Source organism: Peromyscus maniculatus, chromosome 20, assembly GCF_049852395.1.
Source record: "Peromyscus maniculatus bairdii isolate BWxNUB_F1_BW_parent chromosome 20, HU_Pman_BW_mat_3.1, whole genome shotgun sequence".
Taxonomy (NCBI): domain Eukaryota; kingdom Metazoa; phylum Chordata; class Mammalia; order Rodentia; family Cricetidae; genus Peromyscus; species Peromyscus maniculatus.
The window spans coordinates 69,768,051-69,795,022 of NC_134871.1; the positions used below are offsets into that span (position 1 = coordinate 69,768,051).

At 40.3% G+C, this 26,972-nt stretch overlaps 1 protein-coding gene across 5 annotated transcripts in view; it reads left to right on the forward strand.

Moving 5' to 3' along the window:
• Larp4 (La ribonucleoprotein 4) overlaps positions 1 to 24,966 on the forward strand; it is a 65,563-nt gene extending 40,597 nt beyond the window's left edge. For all 5 annotated transcript variants that reach the window (XM_042265233.2, XM_076556822.1, XM_076556824.1 and 2 more), the window contains 10 exons: positions 875 to 985; positions 2,119 to 2,172; positions 4,265 to 4,477; positions 5,199 to 5,320; positions 8,904 to 9,116; positions 10,032 to 10,080; positions 14,208 to 14,369; positions 20,857 to 20,981; positions 21,938 to 22,106; positions 24,486 to 24,966. In XM_042265233.2, coding sequence (XP_042121167.1) covers positions 875 to 985; positions 2,119 to 2,172; positions 4,265 to 4,477; positions 5,199 to 5,320; positions 8,904 to 9,116; positions 10,032 to 10,080; positions 14,208 to 14,369; positions 20,857 to 20,981; positions 21,938 to 22,106; positions 24,486 to 24,824 — 1,557 coding nt within the window. In that variant the 3' untranslated portion in view covers positions 24,825 to 24,966. The remainder of the gene's footprint in view (positions 1 to 874; positions 986 to 2,118; positions 2,173 to 4,264; positions 4,478 to 5,198; positions 5,321 to 8,903; positions 9,117 to 10,031; positions 10,081 to 14,207; positions 14,370 to 20,856; positions 20,982 to 21,937; positions 22,107 to 24,485) is intronic.
• The last annotated feature ends 2,006 nt before the right edge of the window (positions 24,967 to 26,972 follow it).

A 26,972-nucleotide genomic window follows, 5' to 3' on the forward strand; every position in this document is an offset into this window, starting at 1 on the left:
TTTATATTGGAGGAAGTAGGGAAGCAAGAGTAGAACTCAATACCCTCATCAGTTACTGTTAACTTGTTAATTCTCAAGTATTAAAATTGCATAAAGGAGAAAAAACATACTTCTGTGTTCTTAGGAGGGTAAACTTAAATATTGCAGTAATAATACTAATTTTGAATGTATATGAGAATTCATCTAATAAGAGTAGATGAAGAAAAAATTTGAATAAGGGTCAGTTAGCAAAATGTAAAGCAATACTACAGTCGTGAGGATCAGGATCAAGTGTGGTTCCGTTTTGGGAATAAAATTAAACAGTATATTGCAGAATCAGACCTTTCTTTTTTTTTTTTTTTTTTTTGGTTTTTCGAGACAGGGTTTCTCTGTGTAGCTTTGCGCCTTTCCTGGAACTCGCTTGGTAGCCCAGGCTGGCCTCGAACTCACAGAGATCCGGCTGCCTCTGCCTCCCAAGTGCTGGGATTAAAGGCGTGCGCCGCTGCCGCCGCCGCCGCCGCCGCCGCCGCCGCCGCCACCACCACCACCCGGCAGACCTTTCTAAAAATACAGACGTACACACATTTACTTAATAAATTCTACCAGGGTTAGGCAGAGACAGGCGGATTTCGAATTCTAGACCAACTTGGTCTACACAGCCAGTTCCAGAACAACCAGGCTTATACAAAGAAACCCCGTCTTAAACAAGAAGCCTTTTTCTCTCAGTTGGGGAGGAAAATGACTGGAGAGAGAGTACTCTAAGGAAAATTTAGCTTGCCATTAGAACTGAAGTACTTCTGTTTTGTTCATGAAATAATGTTTGTTATGTGTAAATTTTACACCATAACTGCAGGTGTTTTCATTTTAAGAGTTGACTCTACTTTTTCTGTTTTAGGAAGTGAAAGCTTTGTTTAAAAGTGAAAACTGCCCCAAGGTGATAAGCTGTGAATTTGCACACAACAGCAACTGGTACATCACTTTCCAGTCGGACACAGATGCACAGCAGGTGAGGAGTGCTTCTGCCGGGAATGGGGAAGAGAAGGTTTGGGGTTTGGTGAAGAGGGTATGTTTAGGGTTGGGGTGTGGCCCAGTGCTAGAGTACATGTCTAGGATACTTAAGGTCCTAGGTTAAGTGGTCAGTACCACAAGGATAAGGCAGGATATTGTAGTTTTCTTGTATAATCTCAGAACTTGGGAGGTAGAGACAGGCAAGATCAGGAGTTCAGGACCAACATTGACTACATAAGTGAGATCCTGTATCAAAATCTTTAAAAATAAAAAATAAAGTAGACGTGGTGGTAATGGTGCATGCCAGTTACCACAGCACTTAATAATGAAGGAGGAAGATCAAAAATGTCACGAGTTCAAGATCAGCCTAGGTTACATAGTGAGACCATGTCATTTTCATGTTTACCAGGACTGGCCATACATTTGCTTAATTGACAGTTGACTTTCGTTTTTATTATCTTCATATAATTTTAACAGATTTTTGTTGTTGTTGTTGTTGTTGTTGTTATTTTGGCTTTGGTGTTTCAAGACAAGGTTTCACTGTGTAGCCCTGGAACTGGAATTAACAAATGTGGAAATCAAATTCAGGTTTTTTGTTTTATTTCGAAACTGGGTTGTCCAGGGCTTTTGGTGGTGGTGGTTGTGTGTATTTTGTTTTGAGCCAGGTGCTCACTGTGTGAGCAAGGCTGCCCTGGAACCTGTGGGCTTGAGCAGGCTGGCCTCTCACTCCCAATAGTCCTGTGTCAGAGCCATTACTCCCAGCTGAGTAAAATTAGAAGTTGTTACCTGATAACACATGAGTCTCTTGTGTTCTGCCTTTTGTTACAACCACTCCATACCAACTTCCTGCATTATTACCTACAAGCTATAGCTAGGAATGTGTTGTTTTCTTGCTTTTTCTTAAGGTTTGTTTTTGTGTTACCATGCTGTGTCCAAGGCTAGCTGAGGTCACAACAAAGCCCTCTCCTGTATAGATTCCTGAGTGCTGGGATTACAAGTGTGTACCACCACATGGCAAGACTTTTTTTTTAGTTTAGGAACTAAGAATAGCAAACTCATTTGGTAGAAAGAAGGAAAATGGCTTTAATGAAATGTTTAAATGCTAATAAAAGTTCATTTTTCTTTTAACAGGCTTTTAAATATTTAAGAGAAGAAGTTAAAACATTTCAGGGCAAGCCAATCATGGTAAGAAACATTTGTAAATAAATACATTAGATGCTAGTATGAAATAAGGGGTTTTGTGAGGAGGGTGATTGTTTTGGGTTTTTGTTTATGTTTATTTTGTCATGCTTTGTTTAAAAGAATTAAGAATACATGAAGGATGTTTTATATAACCTATAGTAATTTTAAAAATATTTCTATGTTCTTTATAAAATTAGTTGACAGAAAACATGAAAATATTCTGGCTACAGAAGTTTTTTTTTTGTTTTGTTTTGTTTTTTTACAGGGAATCACCAAGTTTTTATAATTTCTTAATAGTGATGAAAATCATTTCCAATTCTTTCAGCCTTGTCTCAGTTAACTATGTTACCACAGTTACATCCGTTTGAGAAGGAATTGTCATTAATAGTACTTACTCAGTTTCTTTACATTTAACTGTTCTTAAATTCCATAAAATTTGCCTTCATACTTCCTTCCATCATTATTGCCATAGTTTAGATTGGAACAGTTGGTGTGGCCTCCTAAGCACTGATTTCCTAACTCCCTTTCTTGTTCTCTTGTTCAGTTTTAAGCACTGTACATATATTAACTCATCCTTACCAAGTGAGACAAGGAAATTGGTTGTTTGGGGCCAGCTTGAGCTACATAGTCAAGGCAAGCCTTGTACATGTGTGAGGACCCCTCTCTGAATGAGACAGGGTTTCTCCACATTGACTACTGAAGAAAACAGCAATAGCCACTCTAGGGTCACACGACTAACTTGCACTTCAGAAAAATACCACAAGAGACTACTGTATAAAGTGATATTTAAACCTGACCTGTGTGGGGTTGATGATAATGAGTTTCCTTATTACAAATGAGGTTTTTTGATGATCATTCAATTTACTTTGATCTTTGACTCTCTTTTTTAATCACTGTTCCCCTTTGAGGATACAGAGATACTATTTTGTGTCTTTTAATGACTTGAAGCCTTTATATTTATATTTTGATCTTTGATAAGATTCCATTAATTTGGTGTATATTGTAGAATAAGACCTAATTACGGTTTTGAACATTTTATTAATTTATTACATTTTCATTATTATTCATGTGTATATATGTTTATGTCTCTATATATGCATATGCCTGAGATTAGAGGTATCCCCTGGAGTTGTGAGCTACATGCAGTTATAAGCTGGGTCTTCTGTGGGAACAATACATGTTCTTAACCACTGAGCTATCTCTCCAGAAGGCCCCCCCCCCTTTTATTCTTTCGTTAATTTGGATAGTTGTCTACTTTTACTTGTTGACTGAACCTTTCACATATCTTTAGGATGTTTCTTTGGGGTCTTTGATCTATTTCTTCATTCTTTACTTCCCTGAGTCACTACTGCTATCTTCATTATGATAGCTTCAGTGTCCTTTTTTTATAAGTGAGTGAGTGTTTTTCATCTTTTTATGATTTTACTGTGTAGATCCATGTTTATCTGGTGCCAACAAAGAACCAAACAAAGCAATTTTGAAATCAATGGGATAGCATTTTTTAATTAAAATTTACTTTAGGACTTATTTTAATTATGCATCTGTGTATATTTCTGCATGTGAGCATGTACATGTGAGTGCAGGTGCCAGCAAAGGCCAGGGGAACCTTTTTGTTCTTAACTTTCCAATAACCTAATGCCCTCCAGGTTCATGTTGATGTAGATGGTAATATTTCCCTTTGCAAAGCTAGAGAATCCTCTAGAAGAGTAGTGGGCTCACTTTTTGGTTTGGTTTGGTTTGGTTTTTTTGAGACAGGATTTCTCTGTTCAGCTTTGGAGCCTGTCCTGGAACTCACTCTGTAGCCCAGGCTGGCTAACTCTGCCTACCTCTGCCTCCTGAGTCCTGGGATTAAAGACGTGCGTCACCACTGCCGGGACAGTAGACTCACTTTTAGCCATTGAGTGAGGTCATGTTCACTTATTTTTACCTTGTTCATTGTGGCTCTTCTCAAGTCCACAAACTATTGTTTTTCTTTGCTCTATTGATTCTAAGAATCAATTTATTGAAATAAATCATAATACATGTAAAAAAATATGTTGAATATATTTGTTGTAATACACACTTCATCTTTTATTTTTATGTTTTCTTCTTCTAGGCAAGGATAAAAGCCATTAATACATTTTTTGCTAAGAATGGTTATCGATTAATGGATTCTAGTATGTATACTCAACCTATTCAGACTCCAACCCAATACCCCTCACCAGTCTTTATGCAGCCAGTGTATAACCCTCACCAGCAGTACTCAGTGTATAGTATTGTGCCTCCGTCTTGGTCTCCAAGTCCTGCACCTTACTTTGAAACACCACTGGTAAGTGAGACTTTTAGAAAATAATAAAACATTTAGTGCAAGCTAAAATGTAAAGAAATCATCTGAAAACCAGGTGCAGATGCATTTGCCTGTAATTGGAGCACTCACAAGGTAGCGTTGTTAGAAGGCTCATTGCAACTTCAAGGCCAGACTACTCTGCATAGCAAGTTACAGACCACCGGTTGTCACAAAAATTACCAAAAAAAAAAAAAAAAAAAATCTAATCTAGTTGGTTGATTTTGTGTTGGTTACCTTGTGGGTAAACTATGATAGTTCCTCATCCATTTATGCTTATTACTAAGGGCTGAGCTGTTAGTTTCTACAATTTGATTCTTTACATTTTACTAATTGATTGATTGGGGGTCCAGGCCCTGGCTGTCCTGGAACTCTATGTAGATCAGGCTGGCCATGAACTCAGAAAGATAAGATCCACCTGCCTCTAGAGTGCTGGGACTTCAGGTGTGGACCACCATGCCCAGCTTCTTTGTGATTCTACATGACTCATTTTGTCCTGAAAGAGTAGTTCTCATGTAATGAATTAGTTATATGTCATTTATAATATAGTGATATGTGGTGGGAATGTTGCAGAAATGAGTAAGTATGGAGTTTTCTTTTTTTGACTATTGAAGAAACTGATATTAATGTAGCTCACCTGGGTTTCTCAAAAACCCTCTCTTGCAGTATTACATTCTTACCATTGAACATTCATGTTTTCTTCTAGGCTCCTTTTCCAAATGGTAGTTTTCTGAATGGCTTTAGTTCACCGGGATCTTATAAAACAACCGCTGCTGCTGCTGCTGCTGCTGCTGCTGTGAATATGGGCCGACCATTCCAAAAAAATCGGTAAGATAGAAAATAATAGCCGAAGTTTATTTTAAACACTTCCCAGAAATTCCTAAAGAATTCCCATGTTCTTGTTGGAGACTCAATATAAGTGTTTTTGTTTACTATACAAAGTTCATGAATTATTCAGTCTGGGATTCTTCAAGGTCAGAATGAATAAGATAGCTATAAAGGGGTCAGGGTTTCCATGTTTCCGTTTTGTCTTTGGTTTATTTTGTCTTGTGTGGGTGTTTGGCCTATATATGGATCTCTACCACTTGGATTTCCATTGCCCTCATAGTCTAGAGGAAGCCCATGTGTCCCCTGGAACTGGAGTTACCAATGGTTGTAAACCACGCTTTGGATTCTGGGAATTGAACCTTGGTCCTCTAGCCAGCTCTCCACCCCCAGTTTATTTTATTATTTTTATTTTTTCATTTTTCAGACAAGATTTCTCTTTGTAGTCCTGGCTGTCCTGGAACTCACTATGTATTCCAGGCTGGTCTCCAGCTGGGGGCCTGCCTCTGCCTCCCAAGTGCTGGGATTAATGGTGTGCACCACCACCTGATTCCCAGTTTATTTTTTTTAATATGAGTTCTGGGGAATGAATTTAGGCACTCATGCTTTTAAAGCAAACACTTAAACCAATGGAATTTCTTCCCAACACACAAATTTTTTTAAGGAAGAGTCCTGATTTTTGCAAAAAATCAGGCTGATTGGCTGAGAGGCTGATTGGCCCTTGAGAGCATCACTGGCTGTCCTTCCGGCAGATCCAGGTTTGATTCCAAGCACCTCCATGGCTCCCAGCCATCCATGACTCCAGTTTTGGAGGGTCTGCCTCCCTCTTCTGATCTCCACTGACGTACATGCAGCCAAAACATCCATACACTTAACATAATAAAAATGACAAAACAAACAAAACCAAACCTACAGGGTTCGACATAGGCATGTAGCTCAGTGGTAGTACTCTCTCCCCTTGCTTTATTAAGGCCTTGGATTTTAATCTCCAGCACAATAAAAGAGAAGTGTGCACATGATGCATTCGACCATGTATGTACAGTTCTTTTGTGTTTTCTTGTGTGCATTGCATGTGGCGGTCAAAGGACAATTCTGAGAAGTCAGTTTTTAACTTCCACTTCTCTACCACTGTATACATCCAGTCTAGCTGGCCCTTGAGTCTCTGGGCAGGTCTCTTATCTGCTTCCCATGTCTGCAAAGGCACATTAGGATTACTTATGCCACCCCATATAGCTTTGTATGGGTTCCCAAGGTCAAATGTTCACCTGCTTAGCCATCTCCTACAGAAATAATAGGAGTACTTTCTTACTTAGATGCTGAGATACTAGCTTTTCACTGCCAGCCCAATCCTTGTTTCTTTCTTGCTTCTAAGAAGTGATGGTTAGCCAGGTCTTTTTCGGTTAAAGGCCCCTGTCTGTCCCCTCAGGTTTGTATATGGCTTTTGTTTTGATCTTGTATTATTGTTTTGAGCATTTGTTTTGCTCTTTCCCCTGAAGCAGGAGGAAAAGGGAGGGGTGGGGGGAGAGAGAGTGTATATGTGTGTGTCAGAGAGTCTTTCTACATGGCTCTCCTATAACTCCCTGCCCCAGGCTGGCTTCTCTCTCCCGAGTAGTAGGATTAAAGCCATACACCACCCACTACTTTTTGTTCTTCTCAGCTTTGTTATTTTGTATATGTTTGAGTTTTGTTGGTATGGTTTATATTTGTTTTTGTTTTTTCATACATAATATCTAGCTCAGAAACATGTAATGTGGTCAAGAATGTCCTTTAGACTCTTGCATCCACCTCTCAAATGCTTGGTTTACAGGCATACACTCCACTTCCAGTTTAGTACCTTTTTGCAGCATTTCTTTCAACTTTTGATAGCCCAATGATGAAGAGAATGAACTAACTTGCCACGGGATAGACAGTTTTCTACTGTGCTTTCTCTCCTTTTTTCATCTCCACCCTTTTGGTGCCTAAACTGTGAATGTTAAGTCCCTCTCAGTGAGAGGAAAGATTATGAGACCTGAGGGCTCTTTAAAGTTAATAAACTTTTGTAGTAGACCTGTACAATGCATGGTGAATTTTGGTGAATGACAGTTTCCAAACTCCATGTGAACATTTTTTTTTTTTTTTGGTTTTTTGAGACAGGGTTTCTCTGTGTAGCTTTGCGCCTTTCCTGGAACTCACTTGGTAGACCAGGCTGGCCTCGAACTCACAGAGATCCGCCTGCCTCTGCCTCCCGAGTGCTGGGATCAAAGGCGTGCGCCACCACCGCCCAGCTTCCATGTGAACATTGTAATTTACCTTATTTTCAGAAAAAATAGGTAACTACTCTAAAAGTTCTATTAAAGAATATACTGTAATTTTCATTACTTTTAAAACATTTTATAATGAAAATTTTTTGGTTTTCTGAGACAAGGTTTCTCTGTGTAGCCCTGGCTGACCTGGAACTAGCTAGCTCTGTAGACCAGGCTGCCCTCAAACTTAATGAAATATTTTTGGTAGCATCATTTTAGACTGACTTGCAAAAAATTTAACCTGGCTTTCCATTACTGGGGAGTAAATTAAGGCTTTGTCCATAAAGTATGAGGCTTGTTGGGGGAGAGTTGTGATTTTTGGTTTGGTTGGAAAAGTGATTGAAATTAATACCTTTTTATGTTCTAATTATTTGTGGTATTTTAAATCTGTTCAGAAAGCCAAGAAATAACATGTTATTGATAGGGTCAATTGATATCTTTAGAAACAGGTTGTAAGGAATGGGTCATATAGACTGCAAACAGTGCACCAATTATAAATCTCATACTTTTTAATTTGCTATAGACCCAAGGTCCTTACTTAGGTTTTGTTTTTAATGTTTGTTTGTCTATTTGTTTGTTTGTTTGTTTTTCTGGGATAGGGTCTTACTATGTAGCTCTCTGAACTCTATTTGTAGGCAAGGCTGGCCTTGAATTCACCTGTTACTGCCTCCTGAGTGCTAGAATTAAATGCATATACTACCACTGCCCTTTTTTAGTTGTTTGTTTGTTATGAGATAAGGTCTTTGTAGCCCTGTCTTTTCTGGAATTCAGTATTTTCCTCTAATCTTAATAAATAGCATTTTTCCATGTGTGTGATTTGATTATAAGTAGATAAAAACAAATACAGTGTTTTTGGTCACCTCATACAAGAATGTGTGGGGTTGTTTTTATTTTTTAGCTCCCATTGGTGGATTTACCCTTACTCAGATACCTGTTACAGCTTTATTAGTAAATATAAAGCCTGGTGTCTTTGTTTTTTTTTTTTGTTTGTTTGTTTTTGTTTTTGTTTTTGTTTTTAAGATAACAGTAAAATCCTAACTGTGGCTTTGTTTCTATTGCTGTCTGTCTGTCCTGGAAAACCTATGTACACCAAATTGGCCTTAGTGCTGGGATTAAAGATGTGACCCATCAGACTTGGTACTGACTGATTTTGATGTTGAGGTAGCTTTATCTAGAACTTCAGATTTTTTTCCCAAATTATGTCAAACACATTACATGATGTGCAAATTCCTTTACCTTTTCTTAAAAATATTGCACCAGAGCTGTAACATTTTCTTGACTTACCCTTTGTATATCTTTTCTAGTGTGAAGCCTCATTTTAGGTCATCCAGTGGTTCAGAACACTCAACAGAGGGCTCTGTATCTTTGGGGGATGGACCATTGAGCAGATCTAGTTCAAGGAACTTTCTCTCGGAACGGCATAACCCTACAGTAACAGGGAATCAAGAACAAACTTACCTTCCAAAGGAGGCTCCCATTTTACAGATGGAACAGAATGGGGACTTTGGTAGAGGCAGGTAAGGAACTGTTGTATATATAAAAATTATTTAGTCATAACATGTTCATCTTGGGCTGGAGAGATGGCTCAGAGGTTAAGAGCACTCACTGGCTGCTCTTCCAGAGGTCCTGAGTTCAATTCCTAGCAACCACATGGTGGCTCACAACCATCTGTAATGAGATCTGATGCCCTCTTCTGTATACATAATAAATAAATAAATCTTTAAAAAAAAAATGTTCATCTTTAATGTTGAAAACCATCTGATGATTTTTGTTCTTGTATTAATTATTGCTGTGTGAATATCTTAAATGAATTCATTTCATAGGACTTGGGAAGACTTAATTTTAGTTTTGAGATGAGGGTTTGGCAATGCTAGGCATTTGAACAAATGTTGTCAAACATGTTTAAGTACCACCACCAAGTTACACCTTCACCTCTGAGTCAGTGGGAGGTCTTTGGAGGGGGGCTTGTTTTGGTTTGTTTTTACCCCTGCTTGGCCTGGAACTTGCAATGTAGAAACTAGGCTGGCCTCAGAACTCTGAGAGATTCAACTGCCTCTGCCTTGTGAGAGGGTTGGGATTGGAGGTGTGCTTCTCCCATGTCGGGCCCTGCCTTCTCCTTTGACTTTCTCCTTCCTTCTCACCTGTAAGAGTGGAGTTCTGTTTTGTCTAGTCTGGCTAAATTAGATTTGAAAATGCTTCTTATGTGGAAAATGTATTGCTAATAGAAATGGGTCCAGCTAACTTTGATGGCAATAGTGAACTTTTTTGTGGATTAGCTCAAGATCTCTTCAAAAGAATTTACTTCACTCCTTAGTAACAGTGGAGGAATAACACCAATTTTGAACATGTCAGTGCTTTAAGTAGAATCTTTTATAGGAAATAAGTGCATGTATTCAAGAATTTGACCTGGGTTCTTCTTCTCTTGTTCAAAGGAGAACGCTTTTCAGAGGTCGGAGACGAAGAGAAGATGACAGGATCCCAGTAAGTGTTTTCATCTTTGTATCTTTAGAACTCTTTTTCCTTTGGTCTGTCTTTCCTTTCTGGTTTTATTTTGTTAATTATTCAAACAAAAATAATTGAGCCTGATACTGATCTGAAAGTCATTTATACGTTCACTCTCTAGTGCTAATTAGCTGTTTGAGGTTGTATTGCTAATATTTAATATCTAGCATATTCAGTTAAAGGTGTGGTGTTTCCCTTTAATTTCAGCTCCCAGAAACAGGCACTTCATGCCAGCCTAGTCTACAGAGTAAGTTCTAGTCCAGCCAGGGTTGCATAGCAGGAGAGGAAATTAAATGTGAAGGTTTATTATGTTATTGTCGCTTGATCTTTGTGTATAGGCAGTGTCTCATGGTATAGCCCATGTTGGCTTTCAACCCAATTTTACTGCCTCAGCTTCCCAAATACGTAGAAAGTTGGTCTGGTAAAAGCTGAATGGCCAATAGCTAGGCAGTGGAGGGCTAGGCAGGGCTGGCCTGAAGATAGAGTAAGTAGGAGGAGGAATCTAGGCTGGAGGGGTAAGAGAGGGAGGCATCCTGAGCCAGGGAGCCACCAGCCAGACAGACCCAGGAACAGCAGGAAAATTAGGATATACAGAATGAAAGGAAGGCCTTTAAGTTATAAGGCCAAGCATTCATAACTAATAATAAGCCTCCATGATTTGGGGGCTGGTGGTCCGAGAAAGCCTGCTACATTAAGAAAGCCTGGTAACCTGTCTGTTGATCATAAACAGCACTGGTATCAGTAATGCAGTGATAACCTCCTTAATTAATTTTACCTGATTTCACTGTGACCAGACAGAAGCAGTTTACAGGTGGAAAGGCGTATTTTGGTTTGTAGTTTTTAGGGCGTATAGTCCATGGTAGGGAAGATAGGGAAATTGAAGTGGCTCCATAGCAGAGGGAGCAGGAGACCATGGCTCCTCACGGCTTGGCACACCAGGAAGCTAAGGGCACAGAACTAGAGGTAGGGTAAGGGCACATGGCCCAGCAGTGAAGTGCACTTGCTGCTCCTTGCTGGTCCTGATTTGGCTTCTAGCATCCACACTTGATCTCACAGCTGTCTGCAACTCTAGTGCCACAGGATCTAACGCCTTCTTCTGGCCTCCGTGTTCACCAAGCACACATGTGGTACACAGACATACCTATAACTAACCAAAACACCCATACACAAGAAATCAGAAAAATAATGTTTAAGGGCTGGGTGCTGGTGGTATCCACCTTTTCCCCCAGCACTCAGGAGGCCAAGCCAGGTGGATCTCTGAGTTCAGGGCCAGCCTGATCTACGGAGCAAGTTCCAGGACAGGCTTCAGAGCTACACAGAGAAACCCTGTCTCAAAAAACAAAAATAAAATGAAACAAATAAATAATAGTAATAATAATAATTTTTAAAAAGGACTCAAAAGACAGAGGCAGCAGGTGGATCTTCAGTTTCAAGGCCAGCTTGGGCTACAAGGCAAGTTCTAGCAAGCCAAAGTTAAAAAAGGAGTAAAGCTCGGCTATAACCTTCAAAGGTTCACCTTCAAATAATTACTTCAGGAAGTCAGTCCCCACAACCAGATAGTCCTGTCCACTGAGCTATGTATTAAAGCACATGGTATTATGGGGACATTTTAGATCCAAGGCATAACCTTGTGTGTAGTGATGATTCTCCTTGTCTAGGCATAGTTAAAGGAAAACTGGACTAGTCAGTTCTCTAAAGAAACATATTAAAGGGGGTCTATTAGATGCACTTATACCGTACAGTTGGAGTCCAGTCATAGCTGTCCTGCATCAGAGAGACCAAAAACTTAGTACTTATTGAGTATGTGAGACTGAGAGCCTCAGCAGTCCAGATCTGGCATTGACCTTCGAGGGTTCCTGGAGACCTCTTGGGCTTTAGTTTCCAATTAGAGGCCCAACGAAGTTGGTTCTAATAGCAGAAGCATCAGCATCAACAAGGTGGGTGAAGTCCAAGTAATGGAAAAGTTCTTCTCCTTCCATGTCCTTTGGTCTTGTCCACATTTTAGGTGGATTCTTCCACATCTCTTCAAGCAACCCGATGGAGTCAGATTCTAATTGAGACTCTCTTGCAGGTGACTAGGTTATGTCAAGTTGACATTTAAAATTAATGGCCAGGCATGGAGGCACACATATTTAATCCCATCGCTTACATGGCAGAGGCAGATGCAAGTGGATCTCTTGAGAGTTCCAGGCCAGCTAGAGCTGCAAAATGAGACCCTGTCTCAAAAAAGAACAACGAAGATGAACAGGCTAGAGAGCTTAAGAGCACTTACTGTTCATCCAGAGAGCTTTGGTTCAGTTTCCAGCACCTATGTGGTAATTCACAACTGTCTGTAACCCAGTTCAAGTGAATTCAACACCCTTTTCTGAGTTCTACAAGCATCAGACATGTAGTTCACAGACATGCATGCAGATAGACATTTACACATAAAACAAATCTTCAGACAAAACTAACCATCATAGATCCCTACAAGTGGAATTTTTTTAAAAGTACAGATTAAGAAAATCTGGCCAGTCAGTGGTGGCACGCACCTTTAATCTCAGCACTTGGGAGGCAGAGGCAGGTGGATCTCTGTGAGTTCAAGGACAGAGTAAGTTCAGGACAGCCAGGACTAGACAGAGAAACCCTGTCTCAAAAGAAAGGAGTTGGGAGAAGATAGAGAGAGGGAGGGAGTGAAGGAAAGAGAAAGGAGGGAGGAGAGGGAGGGAGGGAGGGAAGGAAGGAAGGAAATCTTTATATAAGCCAAGCATGGTAGTATAGGCCTCTGGTCCTAGTACTTCGGAGATAGAAGCAGAAGGATCAGGAGTTCAAGGATCAAAGTCCAAGTCTCTGATCTCTTGCCTCCCAGGTGTTGGATCACATTATTTTTAATTTGCTAAGGAGCAAATCCAAGCTTCATGTATGCTTAGGCAGGAATTATGCTCAATTGTTTTATTTATGACTTTATTTTTATGGGCAGTCATGAAGCTTTAGCCCTTGTCTTAGTTAGGGTTTCTGTTGCTGTGAAGAGACACCATGACCACAGTAAATCTTCAAAACAAAAACATTTAATTGGGACTAGCTTATAGTTTCAGCATTTAGTCCATTTCATCATGGCAGGACATAGTGACATGCAGTCAGACATGGTGCTGTGGAAGGAGCTGAGAATTCTTGACCCACAGGCAACCGAGAGAACTGTGTTCCCACACTGGGTGTGCTTGATCGTGTGAGACCTCAGAGCCCACCCCCCAATAGTGACATGCTTCCTCTGACAAGGCCACACCTCCCAATAATGGCAGTCCCTATGGGCCACCAGTCTGTGAGAGCCATTCCTATTTAAACCGCCACAAGCCCTGACTACATTTAAAAATGTAGACAAAGCATATCAATTCTTGTGAATCCTCAAGTAGCCATCAACTATTGAGGAGGGAAAACAAGGCAGCGGAACGAAGCATACCTGTAATCTCAGCACTTAAGAGGATTAAACAGAAGGGCACAAGCTTGGTCTTGTCGATGGATGGATGGATGGATGGATGGATGGATGGATGGATGGATGGATGGATGGATGGATGGATGGATGGGTGGGTGGGTGGGTAGGTGGGTAGGTGGGTAGGTGGGTTTAGATATAATATGTTAAAAATGACAGCATCGGGGCTGGAGAGATGGCTCAGCACTTAAGAGCTCTGGCTGTTCTTCCAGAGGTCCTGAGTTCAATTCCCAGCACTGACATGATAGCTCACAACTACCTGAAACTCCAGTTCCAGGGGATCTGACACCTTCACACCAATGTACATAAAATAAATTTAAAAAAAAAAAAAAAAAAAAAGACAGCATCAAAGGCTAAAAGTTGGCTTGAAGGAGCATTGGTGTGGCCGGGCAGTGGTGATACAAGCTGTTAATCCCAGTACTCTGGAGGCAGGGGCTGGTAGATCTCTGGGAGTTTGAGATCTGGCCTCAAAAATCAAAAAAGAAAAGAAGGAAAACAGAAGAGGGAGCTAAGACTGAGGTGGGGAACCAGGAATTATAAGGAGGTAATTCTGTGTCCTTTACAAGTCTTTTAAGCTTCTGGAGTAGAGGATTAGAGAAAGCATTAGGCACGTGACCTGTTGAATGGTTTGTTTTTTTAGAGACCCCAGCCTTCAACACCTGAAGCGAAGGCTCCAACACCAAAGTTTGACTTATTAGCTACAAATTTTCCTCCTTTACCTGGAAGTTCGTCAAGAATGCCAGATGAACTTGTTTTGGAGAATAGAATGTCTGATGTCGTTAAAGGTGTCTGCAAAGAAAAGGTAAGCACTGAAGCATCCCATCTGTTCTTCCCGTTTGTGGGATTATATGTTAAGTTTATCAGGGTGATTGTTTAAATTCACATTTGCATTTCAATTACTGTAGTTTTCACCATTTTTCAAGAGCTTTAAAAAGGTGTATAATAAAACTCCAAAAAGTCAAGAAAGTGTTCCTTGGCTTTTGTGTCAGTCAGCTCAGTCTGGTAGCTTAGCTGAAAGGAGACGGGGTGTCATTTCCACAAAGGGCCTGTACTTAACTAGTGATGTAATGAATCCTGAGCTAACTTGGTCAATTCAGTCTTTCTAAGTCGATGTCAACCAGTGTACACATCTACTTTGGGTGCAGACTTGCTGCATATCCCAGACTGGCCTTAAGTTTTCTGTTCTCCTGCCCCTGGGGTTGGCATTGTAGGCATGTGCCACAGTATTTTTTTTTTTTTTTTAATTTTACAATACCATTCAGTTCTACATATCAGCCACGGGTTCCCCTATTCTCCCCCCTCCCACCCCCTCCCCTTACCCCGAGCCCACCCCCCATTCCCACCTCCTCCAGGGCAAATCCTCCCCCGAGGACTGCGATCAACCTAGTAGACTCAGTCCAGGCAGGTCCAGTCCCTTCCTTCCAGATTGAGCCAATGTCCCTGCATAAGCTCCAGGTTTCAAACAGCCAACTCATGCAATGAGCACAGGACTTGGTCCCACTGCCTAGTTGCCTCCCAAACTGATCAAGCCAGTCAACTGTCTCACCTATTCAGAGGGCCTGATCCAGCTGGGGGCCCCTCAGCCTTTGGTTCATAGTTCATGTGTTTCCATTCATTTGGCTATTTTTTTCAATAATTGAGTAAAACTGAAATTTATTATAAGCCACAGTCGTCCTAGGGACCTCCATGCTATATATATAGCCTCCATGGTTCTATGGGTTGTGTTCTGATTGTTCTTTATTTTATATCTAGAATCCACTTATGAGTGAGTACATACCATGACTGTCTTTCTGGGTTTGGGTTACCTCACTCAGGATGATTTTTTCTAGTTCCATCCATTTGCCTGCAAATTTCATGCTTTCATTGTTTTTCTCTTCCGAGTAGTACTCCATTGTGTATATGTACCACATTTTTTTCATCCATTCTTCGGTTGACGGGCATCTAGGTTGTTTCCAGGTTCTGGCTATTACAAATAGTGCTGCTATGAACATAGCTGAGCATGTATCTTTATGGTATGAATCAGCATTCCTTGGGTATATGCCCAAGAGTGGGATGGCTGGGTCTTGAGGTAGTTCGATTCCCATTTTTCTGAGAAACCGCCATACTGATTTCCACAGTGTTTGTACAAGTTTACATTCCCACCAAGGGTGGAGGAGTGTTCCCTTTGCTCCACATCCTCTCCAACATTGACTGTCATTGGTGTTTTTGATCGTAGCCATTCTGACAGGTGTAAGGTGGTATCTCAGAGTCGTTTTGATTTGCATTTCTCTGATGATTAAGGATGTTGAGCATTTCTTTAAATGTCTTTCAGCCATTTGTGATTCTTGTTTTGTGAATTCTCTGTTTAGCTCTTTAGCCCATTTTTTAATTGGACTCTTCAGTATTTTGATGTCTAGTTTCTTGAGTTCTTTATATGTTGTGGAGATCAATCCTCTGTCAGATGTGGGGTTGGTGAAGATCTTTTCCCATTCTGTTGGCTGTCTTTTTGTCTTATTGACTGGTGCCACAGTATTTTTGAGTATGGGCCTCTCTTCATATGTGGAATCACAGGTCTCATAAATTTTCTTGTTTTCTACCTTAAATTGTTTAGGTTTATTTCTGTATGTATAGGTGTGTGGGAGAGCGCACATCTATGGAGGTCAGGACAGCCAGTTCTCCTTCCACTGTGTGTTCCAGTGAGGTTCAGTGCCAGCCTTGTGCATCGAACAGTTTACCCACTGCGCTGCCTCCCTAGCCCTAATTTTGTTTTAATTATAATAGTACATAGACATAATGTATCTTATAATGCAGAACAGCAATCCCTGAAACTACATTTAAGATTCCTCCCCCCTCCTTTTATTATGTCAAATTCACATTGCTATGGATAGGGTTGTCATTGGTGATAAGATACATCAAGTAAAGTAGATTGCCAGGTAGACTAGAATATGCCATGATTTAGAAGCCGCTTCTCAGGGGTTTGAGACTTGTGGTATACTGTGGTTAGTCTCTTTGGTGGTGGTGGGGGGGGGGGCAGTTTTGTTGTTTGGTTGGTTTTTGTACAGCCAGCGCCTTCTACATGCATGACTGATAGAACTTCCTTCATCACAGGTTACTTTCTACTCTTAAAACCTTGGCTTTTGGGCTTTAAGTACACATATATACATGCTACTCCTGAGTGTGTGTGTGTGCACGCGCGTGTGAGAGAGGGAGAGAAAGAGGGGGTGGGCCCGAATGCACGCGAACACGGGAGCAGCGTGCCCACTAGACAACGCGGTCGGGTGGCAGCCTTCTCTCTCCACCGTGTTGGAGGTGGTCTCTCTTGTTCCTACTGCAGTTTTCCTTCTGTCCGTGTCATCTCCACAGTGATTCATCCGTGTGCACATACTGCAGCCAGCCTTTGTGTGCGTTCTGAGGATTCAGATTCAGGTGGTCAGTCCTACATGGTAATTACTTTACCCACTGTGCCCACCCCATAGCTCTGACTGCCTGACTAACAGATGACCTGAAACTTGCTGTGTAGAGCCAGCTGACCCGGAACAGTTATCCTTCTTCTCCCCACTCTCCTGGGTGCTGGGATTACAAACCTTAAATATAAAGTTCCTCTTCCTTTGAAATTTTATCTTTTTAGGCAAAGAGGAGGGATGATGGATGTGAGTCAGGAGGGAAGGGATGAAAGTACTTAGGAAAGGAAAAATGGAAAGAGTATAAGAAAAATGGTTACAAGAGGGGAAATATTCAACAGTGGTAAGAAAGGGGGAGGCTGTAGTAATGTTCCATATACATAAAATAAAAAGCATTAAAAATAAATTATCCAGGTTATGGTGGCACACTCCTTCCATCCTAGCACTTCACAGTCAAATCTCTGAGTTCAAGGACAGCCAGGGTTACACACAGAGAACCCCTATCATGAAGAATTAAATAGCTGATAAATAAATAAATAAATAGAAAAGGGAGGAAATAAAGAGTGGCAAGAAGGATGAAAAGAGGAGGGATTAGGCAGGGGAGGTTCAAACAGTCAGAAAGGAAAGAGGATTATATATACATTTTCTGACTAAAATGGTTTTCTCTCACATTTATCAGGTTTTCTTCTGAGTATAGTTCTCAATCAGAAATGTTTTCCCATCAAACTTTAAAGGTATTTCACTGGTTCCTGTTATTAAAAAATAGAGCTGGAGAGATGGCTCAGTGGTTGAGTTCCTACTGATCTGCAGTGGACCTGAGTTTGGCTCCTAGCACCTACATATGGTAGCTGACAACCACTTGTAACTGTCTCCGGAGAATCTAACAGTTCAGGCCTCTGAGGCCACCTTACTCACATGATGTACCTACACACAACTACATGTCATTTAAAAAATAATAAAAATACCTATTTAAAAAATATATTGGGCCAGGCAGTGGTGGTGCATGCCTTGAATCCCAGCACTCAGGTGGATCTCTGAATTACAGGAAAGCCAGGGATACATAGAGAAACCCTGTCTCAAGTATATGTCTACACACACATTGATAAGTATATATATGAAAACACTAGCTATTTCAGCAGTTCTGAAGTATATACTTTTTTTACTTTACAATCAAATTAGACTGTTTTCAAATTAGAACCTATCATGGTTAAAGAAACACATAAAATAGCCATCTACTATAAGCTGTCCCTACCTCTATGATTGCAGGTCTTTGCAATCACAGTTGGCATGTAGAAACATTTTGAAAGGACCATAATATGTGTGCTTCTCCCAGAATCCCATTATTCAATTGTGGGTTGTCAACACCCTCAGTACAGCAGCAACATGTGTATCCCTCTTTATCTGCTCTCCTTACTCGGTCTTCTTACAGAAAAGCATTATTTTGGTTGGGGAGTGATAGTTTCTTGCTTTCCTTTTACCTCTGAGTTGACAAAGACTTTCTTTAAGGAGCCAGGTAATACATATTTAAGGCCTGTGGGCCAGATTCTGCCACATATTTTGTTTTGTTTTCTAATTTGTATATTTAGGATGTGGGGTAGGGGATGGTACAGTGGGTTTGTATGTGGTTGAGTGTATTTGTTTGCACATATGCATGTGCCAGAGATCATTTCTCACCAAATATGGTCTACCTTATTTTTGAGATGGGCCTCTATTGAACTGGAGCTTGTTTGTTAGACTGAGCTGCCTGGCCATGAGCCCCAGGAATGTCCCTGTCTCCACCCTCCCAATGCCAGGATTATACAGACACAAGGCACCACACTCAGCTGTCGATGAGTGTGCTACTGATCAGACTCTTTCCTTCTTCTTAGACCTCAAGGACCTTACCAACCGAGCCATCCTAAAGCACACTGCTTGCTTTTAAAGCCTTTTAATAACTTACAAGCCTTTCTTTGTTTAGGAGCTATAGGGAAACAGGTTTCAGACTGGTCTCTGCAACTCAGTTTGCCAGTCATTCCCTAGACAGTATATTGTTTAATGTGTGTGGTTCTTGTGGGCCTGGCTATTTGTTTATTTAGTTGGTTGGTTTGATTTGGATGTGGTTTGCTCTCTTTCTTTCTTCCCTTACGTAAATTTAAGTAAGTTCCCGGTGTTTGACATTGTTTTTTTTTTTTTACTAGATTCTTTTTTTATATAAATTTGTGGGTGTTTTGTTTTGTTTTAATGTGATCTGGATACTAATCCTCTGTCAGTTACATCTATTACAAATGACATTTCAGCTTTAATGGTTTTCAGTTATTTTCCATTCTGTTTTATTTAGATTGAGTATCATACAGCCCAGGTTGGCCTCAACCTTACTATGTACCATATAGCCAACTCCTGACTTTCCTGTCTCTCTCTTTCAAGTGTTAGGATCTATTTACAGTCTTTTACTTGTGGAGATGAGAGTCGGCCATTGTGCTCAGCTATCCAGAACTCATCTTTGCAGTCATGTTTACCCTATTACCCCTAGCAGTCAGTCCTTTGCTTTATCTTTATGAGCGGACTCGTGGAGGTATCTCAAATGAAGTAATGCAGTGTTTACTTTCCTGTGGAATGACTTATTTTTATTTAACAGAGTGTCCCTCAAGGGTTATGTTCTTTGAATACTACTTGGTTATGTTTATACATTTACCACTGGATTGGCATTGGGTTGTTTCCCTTTTTGGCTCATGTAGATGGTGCTATGGTGATTATTTATATGAAATTTCCTGTAGCTCTAGGTATGGGCGGAATGCCTGGCTAGACTTTTTTTTAACTGTAAGATAAATTTCATTGTTATTTGGGCACATTTTTTTAAAGGTTTATTTATTTTGTATGTATATAGGTACCACATCTTATTACAGATAGGTGTAAGCCACATGTGGTTGCTGGCAATTGTATTCAGGTCCTCTGGAAGAGCAGCCAGTACTCTTAACCTCTGAGCCATCTCTCCAGCCACATTGGACGTTTGTTTGTTTGTTTGTTTGTTTGTTTGTTTGTTTGTTTGTTTTAATTACTTTTGGATGGCATGAGTAGAATTGGTTGACAAGTCATATGATAACTGTATTTATTTAACTGTTTGTTGTTCTCTCTGTGTAGCCCTGGCTGTCCTGGAACTCAATCTGTAGAGTAGACCAGCCTCAGATTCACCAAGTTCCTCCTGCTCCTGCCTCCTGAGTGCTGGGATTAAAGGTGTGAATCACCACACCCAGCTTCTGAGTCTCTATTACAGTGTAAAGCAGTCTTATTGCTGGTTGTGTAAAGGGAAGTTTCTGTGTTCCACAGCCACTCTCAAAGAAACACTCAGTAAAACAAACTATTGATTATAAATGCTCGGCTAATGGCTTAGGCTTATTACTAACTAGCTCTTACCCTTTTGGAGGTTGGGGGGGGGTTGGTTTGTTTTGTGTTGTGTTTTTCAAGATATGGTTTCTCTGTGTAGTTTTGGTGCCTGTACTGGAACTCACTCTATAGACCAGGCTGGCCTGAAGAGATCTGCCTGGCCCTGCCTCCCAAGAGCTGGGATTAAAGGTGTGCGCCACCACCTCCTGGCTCTACCTCTTACATTTAAGTAAACCCATATTTCTTACATATGCTCTGCCACTTGGCGGTACCTTTGTTAGCATGGCACATTCGTGTCCTATTCCCTTTGCACCTGGCTGGTATCTCCTGCTTCCACCGTCCTTCCCATCATTCTCAGTTGGTTTTTTTCCACCTAACTTCCTGCCCAGCAGCCAGTGAGAGTAATACGAATTCATAGTGTAGAACAGGATCGTTCCACATCATGGTTGAGTGATAGCTGGGCATACTGTCAGTAGTTGTTGCACAGTTGTTTATCTTCTTTAATAATGTGTTCAAATGTAATTCAAACTCTCTTCTTCCGACTTTTAGGACAGTGAAGACTTGAGAGTTAGTTGCCCAGTGCCTGCAGAGGATGAACAGACAGACTGTGCTTCTGCCCAGCAACTCAGCAGAAGTCCTGGTCCTTCCTGTACAGCTGAGCCTCCTGCATTAAGGTGCTTTTTTTTCTTTTTCACAGAGTACTTCAATGTTAAACTACTCTTTCTTAAGCTTGTAGCACATAGCTGTAATTTCAGCCCTTTGAATATTGAGTAAAGAGGATTACAAGTTTGAGTTCAGCCTTGACTACACACATGGAGACCCCTTCTCAAGGGGTTGGAGGTGGAGCTGGTGAGATTGCTCAGAAGTTGAGAACACATACTTTTCTTGTTAAAGAACTCAGTAAACCTTTGCTGGATAATTGGCTCAGCATTTAAGAGCACTTGTTCTTCCAGAGGACTGTAGTTCAATTTCCAGCACACATTCGGTGCTCACAACCATCTGTAACTCTAGTTCAAAGAGGATCTGATGCCCTTTTCTGACCTCTGTGGGCACATGTGGTACAAAACATGCAGGCAAAACACACATCCACATAAAGGAAATAATAAATACATATAAATAAATAAACCAGATGTGGTAGCACACACCTTTAATCCCAAAACTTGGGAGGCAGGGGCAGGTAGTGTCTAGTTTTGAGGCTAGCCTATCTGCATAGGGAATTCCAAGATTTCTAGGGCTGCTATATAGTGAGACCCTATTTCAGAAAACCAAATACAAATAAGTAAAAATTTAGATATTTTAGGTAAGAGGGGACTTATTTATTATTAAAAATGGGGCTTTATTTTTTCATATATTTTGTGTTTATTCTTTGAGGGTCTCATTTATGTCTTTTGATCATATCTACCCTTATTTTTCTCTTTCCTAACTCTTCTTTTTCATAACCCACTGAGTCCAGTACTGCTGCTCACATGGGCATGGGTTAGAGCTGATTCTGGAGTTTGGATCCCCTGCCTGGGGCCACCACTCAAGGAAGCTGATGCCCCGCTTCCCCGCAGAGGTTCTCAGTGATAGCTCAGCTGCTCCTGTGTCTTAAACCAAGCCTAATATCACCTAATATCTTTCTTTTCTTTAGCACAACTCAGCAAGAGAAAGATGAGATGGAGGATTCTGCAGTTCCAAAGGATGGTCTCAGTCACATGACTGTACCTGTTTCTTCTCCAGCTTCTACAAAGCCATCAAGGGCAGACACTGCTTCACCTTGCAATAGTAACGTCAACACACCCACAGCTGTGAGTCTCCAGGTAATTTGAGTAGTTTATATGAGGATGGTAAAACTTATTTTTCAGATCTGGCAAGATGGCTCAGTGAGTAAATGTGCCTGATGCCACGCTGTCTTGGGTTTAACATCTGGGGCTTACTTGGTAGAAAAAGACAACCGACTCCCACAAGCATCACTGTCCTCTGACCACCATGGACCCACCATGGCACATGTTTGTCTACACAAACACAAGACAGAGACATTTGTTATTTATTTATTTATTTTTATATATGTTTATTTTTTATTTTTTTTGAGAAAGGGTTTCTCTATGTAACACAGTCCTGGCTGTCATTGAACTCACTCTATAGACCAGGCTGGCCTCAAACTCAAGAGATTCAGCTGCAGAGTGTTGGATTTAAAGGTGTGCACCACCACTGCCCAGCTTATTTAACAGCCTGGCAGTGGTGGTACACGTCTTTAATCCCAGCACTTGGGAAGCAGAGGTAGGAGGATCTCTGTGAGTTTGATGCCAACCTAGTTTACAGAGGGAGTTCCAGGACAGACAAGGTTACACAGAGAATTTAAACTACTTTTTCACATAACACCTTGCTAGAGCAGAGTCATTTGGGAGTATTCTAAATGTGGACTGCCTGTATTACTAATAAAAGGAGGGCAGACATAATAATGCATGACTGAAATTTCATCACTAAAGGCTGAGGCAGGAGGATCTCAATGAAATCAGAGCTAGCCATAACTAGAGTGAATTTGATGCTAGCCTAGGCTATAGAAGGAGATCCTGTGCCCCCTCCCCCTTAAAAAAGTTTGAAGTCATTATTTTATCTATGTTACAGTTAAAGGAAGTTACTTAGGGAGTTATGGTAAATTTATAATTTTAAAGATGGTGTTAGAGACATCAACCTTCTTAATATTCTTATTTTACTGTTTTTATTAGCATGTTTTATAAATTATTAGCATATGTAAAATAATATGTTTCATTATGACATTTTCAAAATGAATATAATGTACTTTGGCAGCTGTGAGGGGAGCATGGGTGAGCTAGGAAGCTACAACATGGTGAGCTAGGGGCTGACCTCCCCAGATGGGGAGGAAGCAGATGGGGAGTGGTTGGAGCTGGTATGGCGGGTCCTTTCCAGGCACAGGCCTCTGAATAGCAGTGGAATCATTTTATTTCCTCATTATTTAATCATTTGGGGCTGAGGAGATAACCCAATGGTTCTCCAGCATCCCCACAGAAGCTAAATGAAGGGGTACACACTTAGAGCCTCAGTGCTGGAGGGCCTCGGGCTCAATGACTCCTAGGTTCAGTGCAAGACCTCATCTAGAGATGAGGTGACGTGCAGTAGAGGAACATACTCAACATTCTTCTGGCTTCCACAAGCAGATATGCAGGCAAGTACAACACACACACACACACACACACACACACACACACACACACACACACACACACAATTTAACCTGCCCTTAAATGTTACGGATTTAGGCCATGGTGCTTTTACCAATATAGATAAAGCTGAAAAAAGTATCCTTCTGCAAAATTCCTCAACTAAAATTATTGGGTCAAGATGTGGCAAGATGGTTCTGTGGGTATAATCTTGCCCAGAAAGCCTGCAGATCTAATTTGATCCCCCAAACCCACGGTGGAAGCAAAGATCCAACTCACAGAATCTGTCCCCTGATCACATACATGCTATACCATGTTCACACACATCACAATAATTATATTTAAGTGAATGGGCTAGTGAGATGGTTCAGCAGATAAAGGTGCTTGTCAGCAAGCTTGACAACCTGATTTTGCTTTGCTTTTCATTGCTTTGTTAATTACAGATAAGGTTTCTCTGTGTAGCCCGGGCTGTCCTGGAACCTGCTCTATAGACCAAACTGGCCTTGAACTCACAAAGATCCAACTGCCTCTGCCTCCTGAGTGAGAGGTGTGCGCCACCTCTGCCTGGCAACCCAAACTTGATCCTTGGAGCACAAAAGCGAACTGGCTCATTCATACAAATCTAACAACTCCATATGTGAACTGTTGGGGAGGAACACAGAGAAACAGTGGTGGTGGTGCACACCTTAACCTCAGCGCTTAGAAGGCAGGCTGGGGGGTTTCTGAGTTCAAGGTCAGCCTGGTCTACAGAGAGTTCCAGGACAGCCAGGGCTACACAGAGAAACCCTGTCTCGAAAAACAAAACAAAAGTAGCAGTGTGAAAAGCTAAGGTTGTGGTGTAATAAAGGTTTTTTTTTTAAGTTTAAGTAAAAAGTTTTAGAGAAATTCCAAAGGCATTAACTATACACTATAGCAGTGTACATGAGGGTACATGTTTTCCTTTCCTAGACAGTAACATTACTGTCCTATTTAAAGCCAGAAATGTGCACCATAATTGGTTTTCCTATCTTTTTAAAGGAACCTCGAAAGTTAAGTTATGCTGAAGTGTGTCAGAAGCCTCCTAAAGAGCCATCTCCGGTTCCTGTACAGCCACTACGGGAACTTCGATCCAATGTCGTGTCTCCCACCAGAAATGAAGAGAACGGAGCTCCCGAGAAGCCTGTTGAAAAAGCACAGGACAAACCAGAAGCAAGGGCTAGTAAGGACCATTCTGGCTTCCGCAGCAATGCCATTCCCAGGGGAGCAGCTGGAAAAATCAGGGAACAGAGACGCCAGTTTAGCCATAGGGCTACACCTCAGGGAGTGACTCGACGTAATGGGAAGGAGCAGTTGGTGCCACCCAGATCACCAAAGTAAAAACAAACCGTAACAAAACCACTCAGAAACTTCTCTCTTCCCATTAAACTTGAGCCTATATTGAACTGTTCTTGAGGGAGGAAGTAGCCAGGAAAGATGGGAAGTATGTCCTTAAATAATGGATTTTGGAATTGTAAGAGGAGCCCAAAATTCATCTCTAAACGTTTTTCAAATGCTGGAGGATTCCAATCAGTATAAATATATATAAATATATATATATACACATATATATATAAATATAATTTTCTATTTTTGTTTTTGATTTTAATTTGCAGGGATTTTCTGCTTGGAATCAATTTTGAGGGTTCAGATTTAGCTTGGGAGAGAAAACAAAAAAACATTATACATCCTTCAGTATAGGAGACGAGGGAGTGAGAGAAAATATTTTTTGAAGAAATTTTGACATTTCTGTAAAAATTAGAAATTACTTTTTTTAATCTATTTAAAGTTTGGCTTGAAGAATGCCATCTCTTGACTAAATGGCCTTGTGTTGCAAAGCAGATCAGTAGCTGGGGTGTCTGTTCTGGGTATGAGTGTGTGCAAACGTGATTTAAGCCAAATCTGTTGTCATGTTAGTAAATGATTTAAAAACTGAATGTAATACTTGAGTAGATTTTTTTTGTAGTTTGGAATTTAGTTTTTTGACATTACTAATATTGTATTGTATTGAGCTAGCTATTAAGCTCTGATTGTGTGTGAAGCTGTGACTACCAATCAGTTTGATATTCAAGAAAAGAATAGAGATTATTCAAAAAAAATTGAAAAAATTCTGTTTTAGACCTGAATACTGGATAGGTCAAATAGATTTCAGAGGTTCAAACTGCCCTGTGACTTTTTTTTTTTTTTTTTTTTTTCCATTTCTCTTCAAAATGGGAGACAAATTTTTTCTTAGTTGTTTATTTGTCTCTGTTCTTTGACTTTTCACCCCCAGAAGCAAAATAACCAACCATTTCCTGGACTGTGGTTTCTCACTACTTTGACCAATTTGATCAAATCATATAACTATCCTAAATATTATAATGGATTATTGAAAGATTTTATTCTTCTATTAAAGAAATTAGAATTTTAGATCCCAGAATGGTACTGGCCTGCCATTAATTTATTTGTATTGGTGTTAAAAATGAAACAAAGTGCTTCTGGGTGTGGTGGCAGACATCTTCAATTCCAGCTTCAGAGGCAAGGGCAGGTGGATCTGGGTTCCTGGCCCGCCTGGTTTTTGTGAGATCCTGTCCATGCAGGCCTGCCTAGTGAGAGACCCTGTCTCAAAAAAAGAAAAAAGAAAAAAAAAAGGATGAAAAGAAAGAATGAAAGATGAAGCAATGTAAAAGAGAAAAAAAATTTAGGAATTTATTTGGGGGACTTTTTCTTTTTACAATATTTGGCATCTTTCTACCCCCATTCCTCCAAAAAATAGAGTTGGGAATTCACTGACTAAGAACAGCAAGTCAGGGAATTTTTGAGATAAAGTGAGAAAAATGGTTGAAGAAAGTAGATGCATAATTTCTCCGTGAATAAAGATGTAGCTGTCATATATTCAATAGGCAAGTTTACATACTGGTGTTTAGAAAACAGCTCAAAAATGATAAACCATGTTGCATTAATCGTTTTAAGTCATACCATTTTTATAGTTCTATGTAGGGTGGTGGTTTATTTTTCTGCTTAGGGATAGTTTACAATAGTAAGAACTGTCCCTTATATTAGTGAGTTTCGTATGTACAAATTGAAACTGTAAATTGTGAACACTGGAAAGCAACATTGTGACATAAACATCGTAGTAATATATTTAAAATGAATGTAAATGGAAGTTAAAATTACATTACTGTGAAAATTACCTTCCAACTCTTTAAGTGTCAGAGATTTGTGTTAGTGGGTAATTCTTAAAAGCTTTGAAAACACTGCACGATCCGTGTAACCAGAATTATTTCTTTGTAACTTATTCAACTTGACAAGTGCTTTTGGTTTGGTGGGTTGATAACATGGTATATTTGCTCAGTTGGAAATGATTATTTCTACATACTATTTTTTTAATCATCTACTAGATGAAACATACAATAAAACTACCTGTACTAAAATTTGGGAGAACTTTAGATCCTTTAAAAAGTATTAATAATCGTTAGCTACATCTATGATAAAAGTGTTTATTCTCGT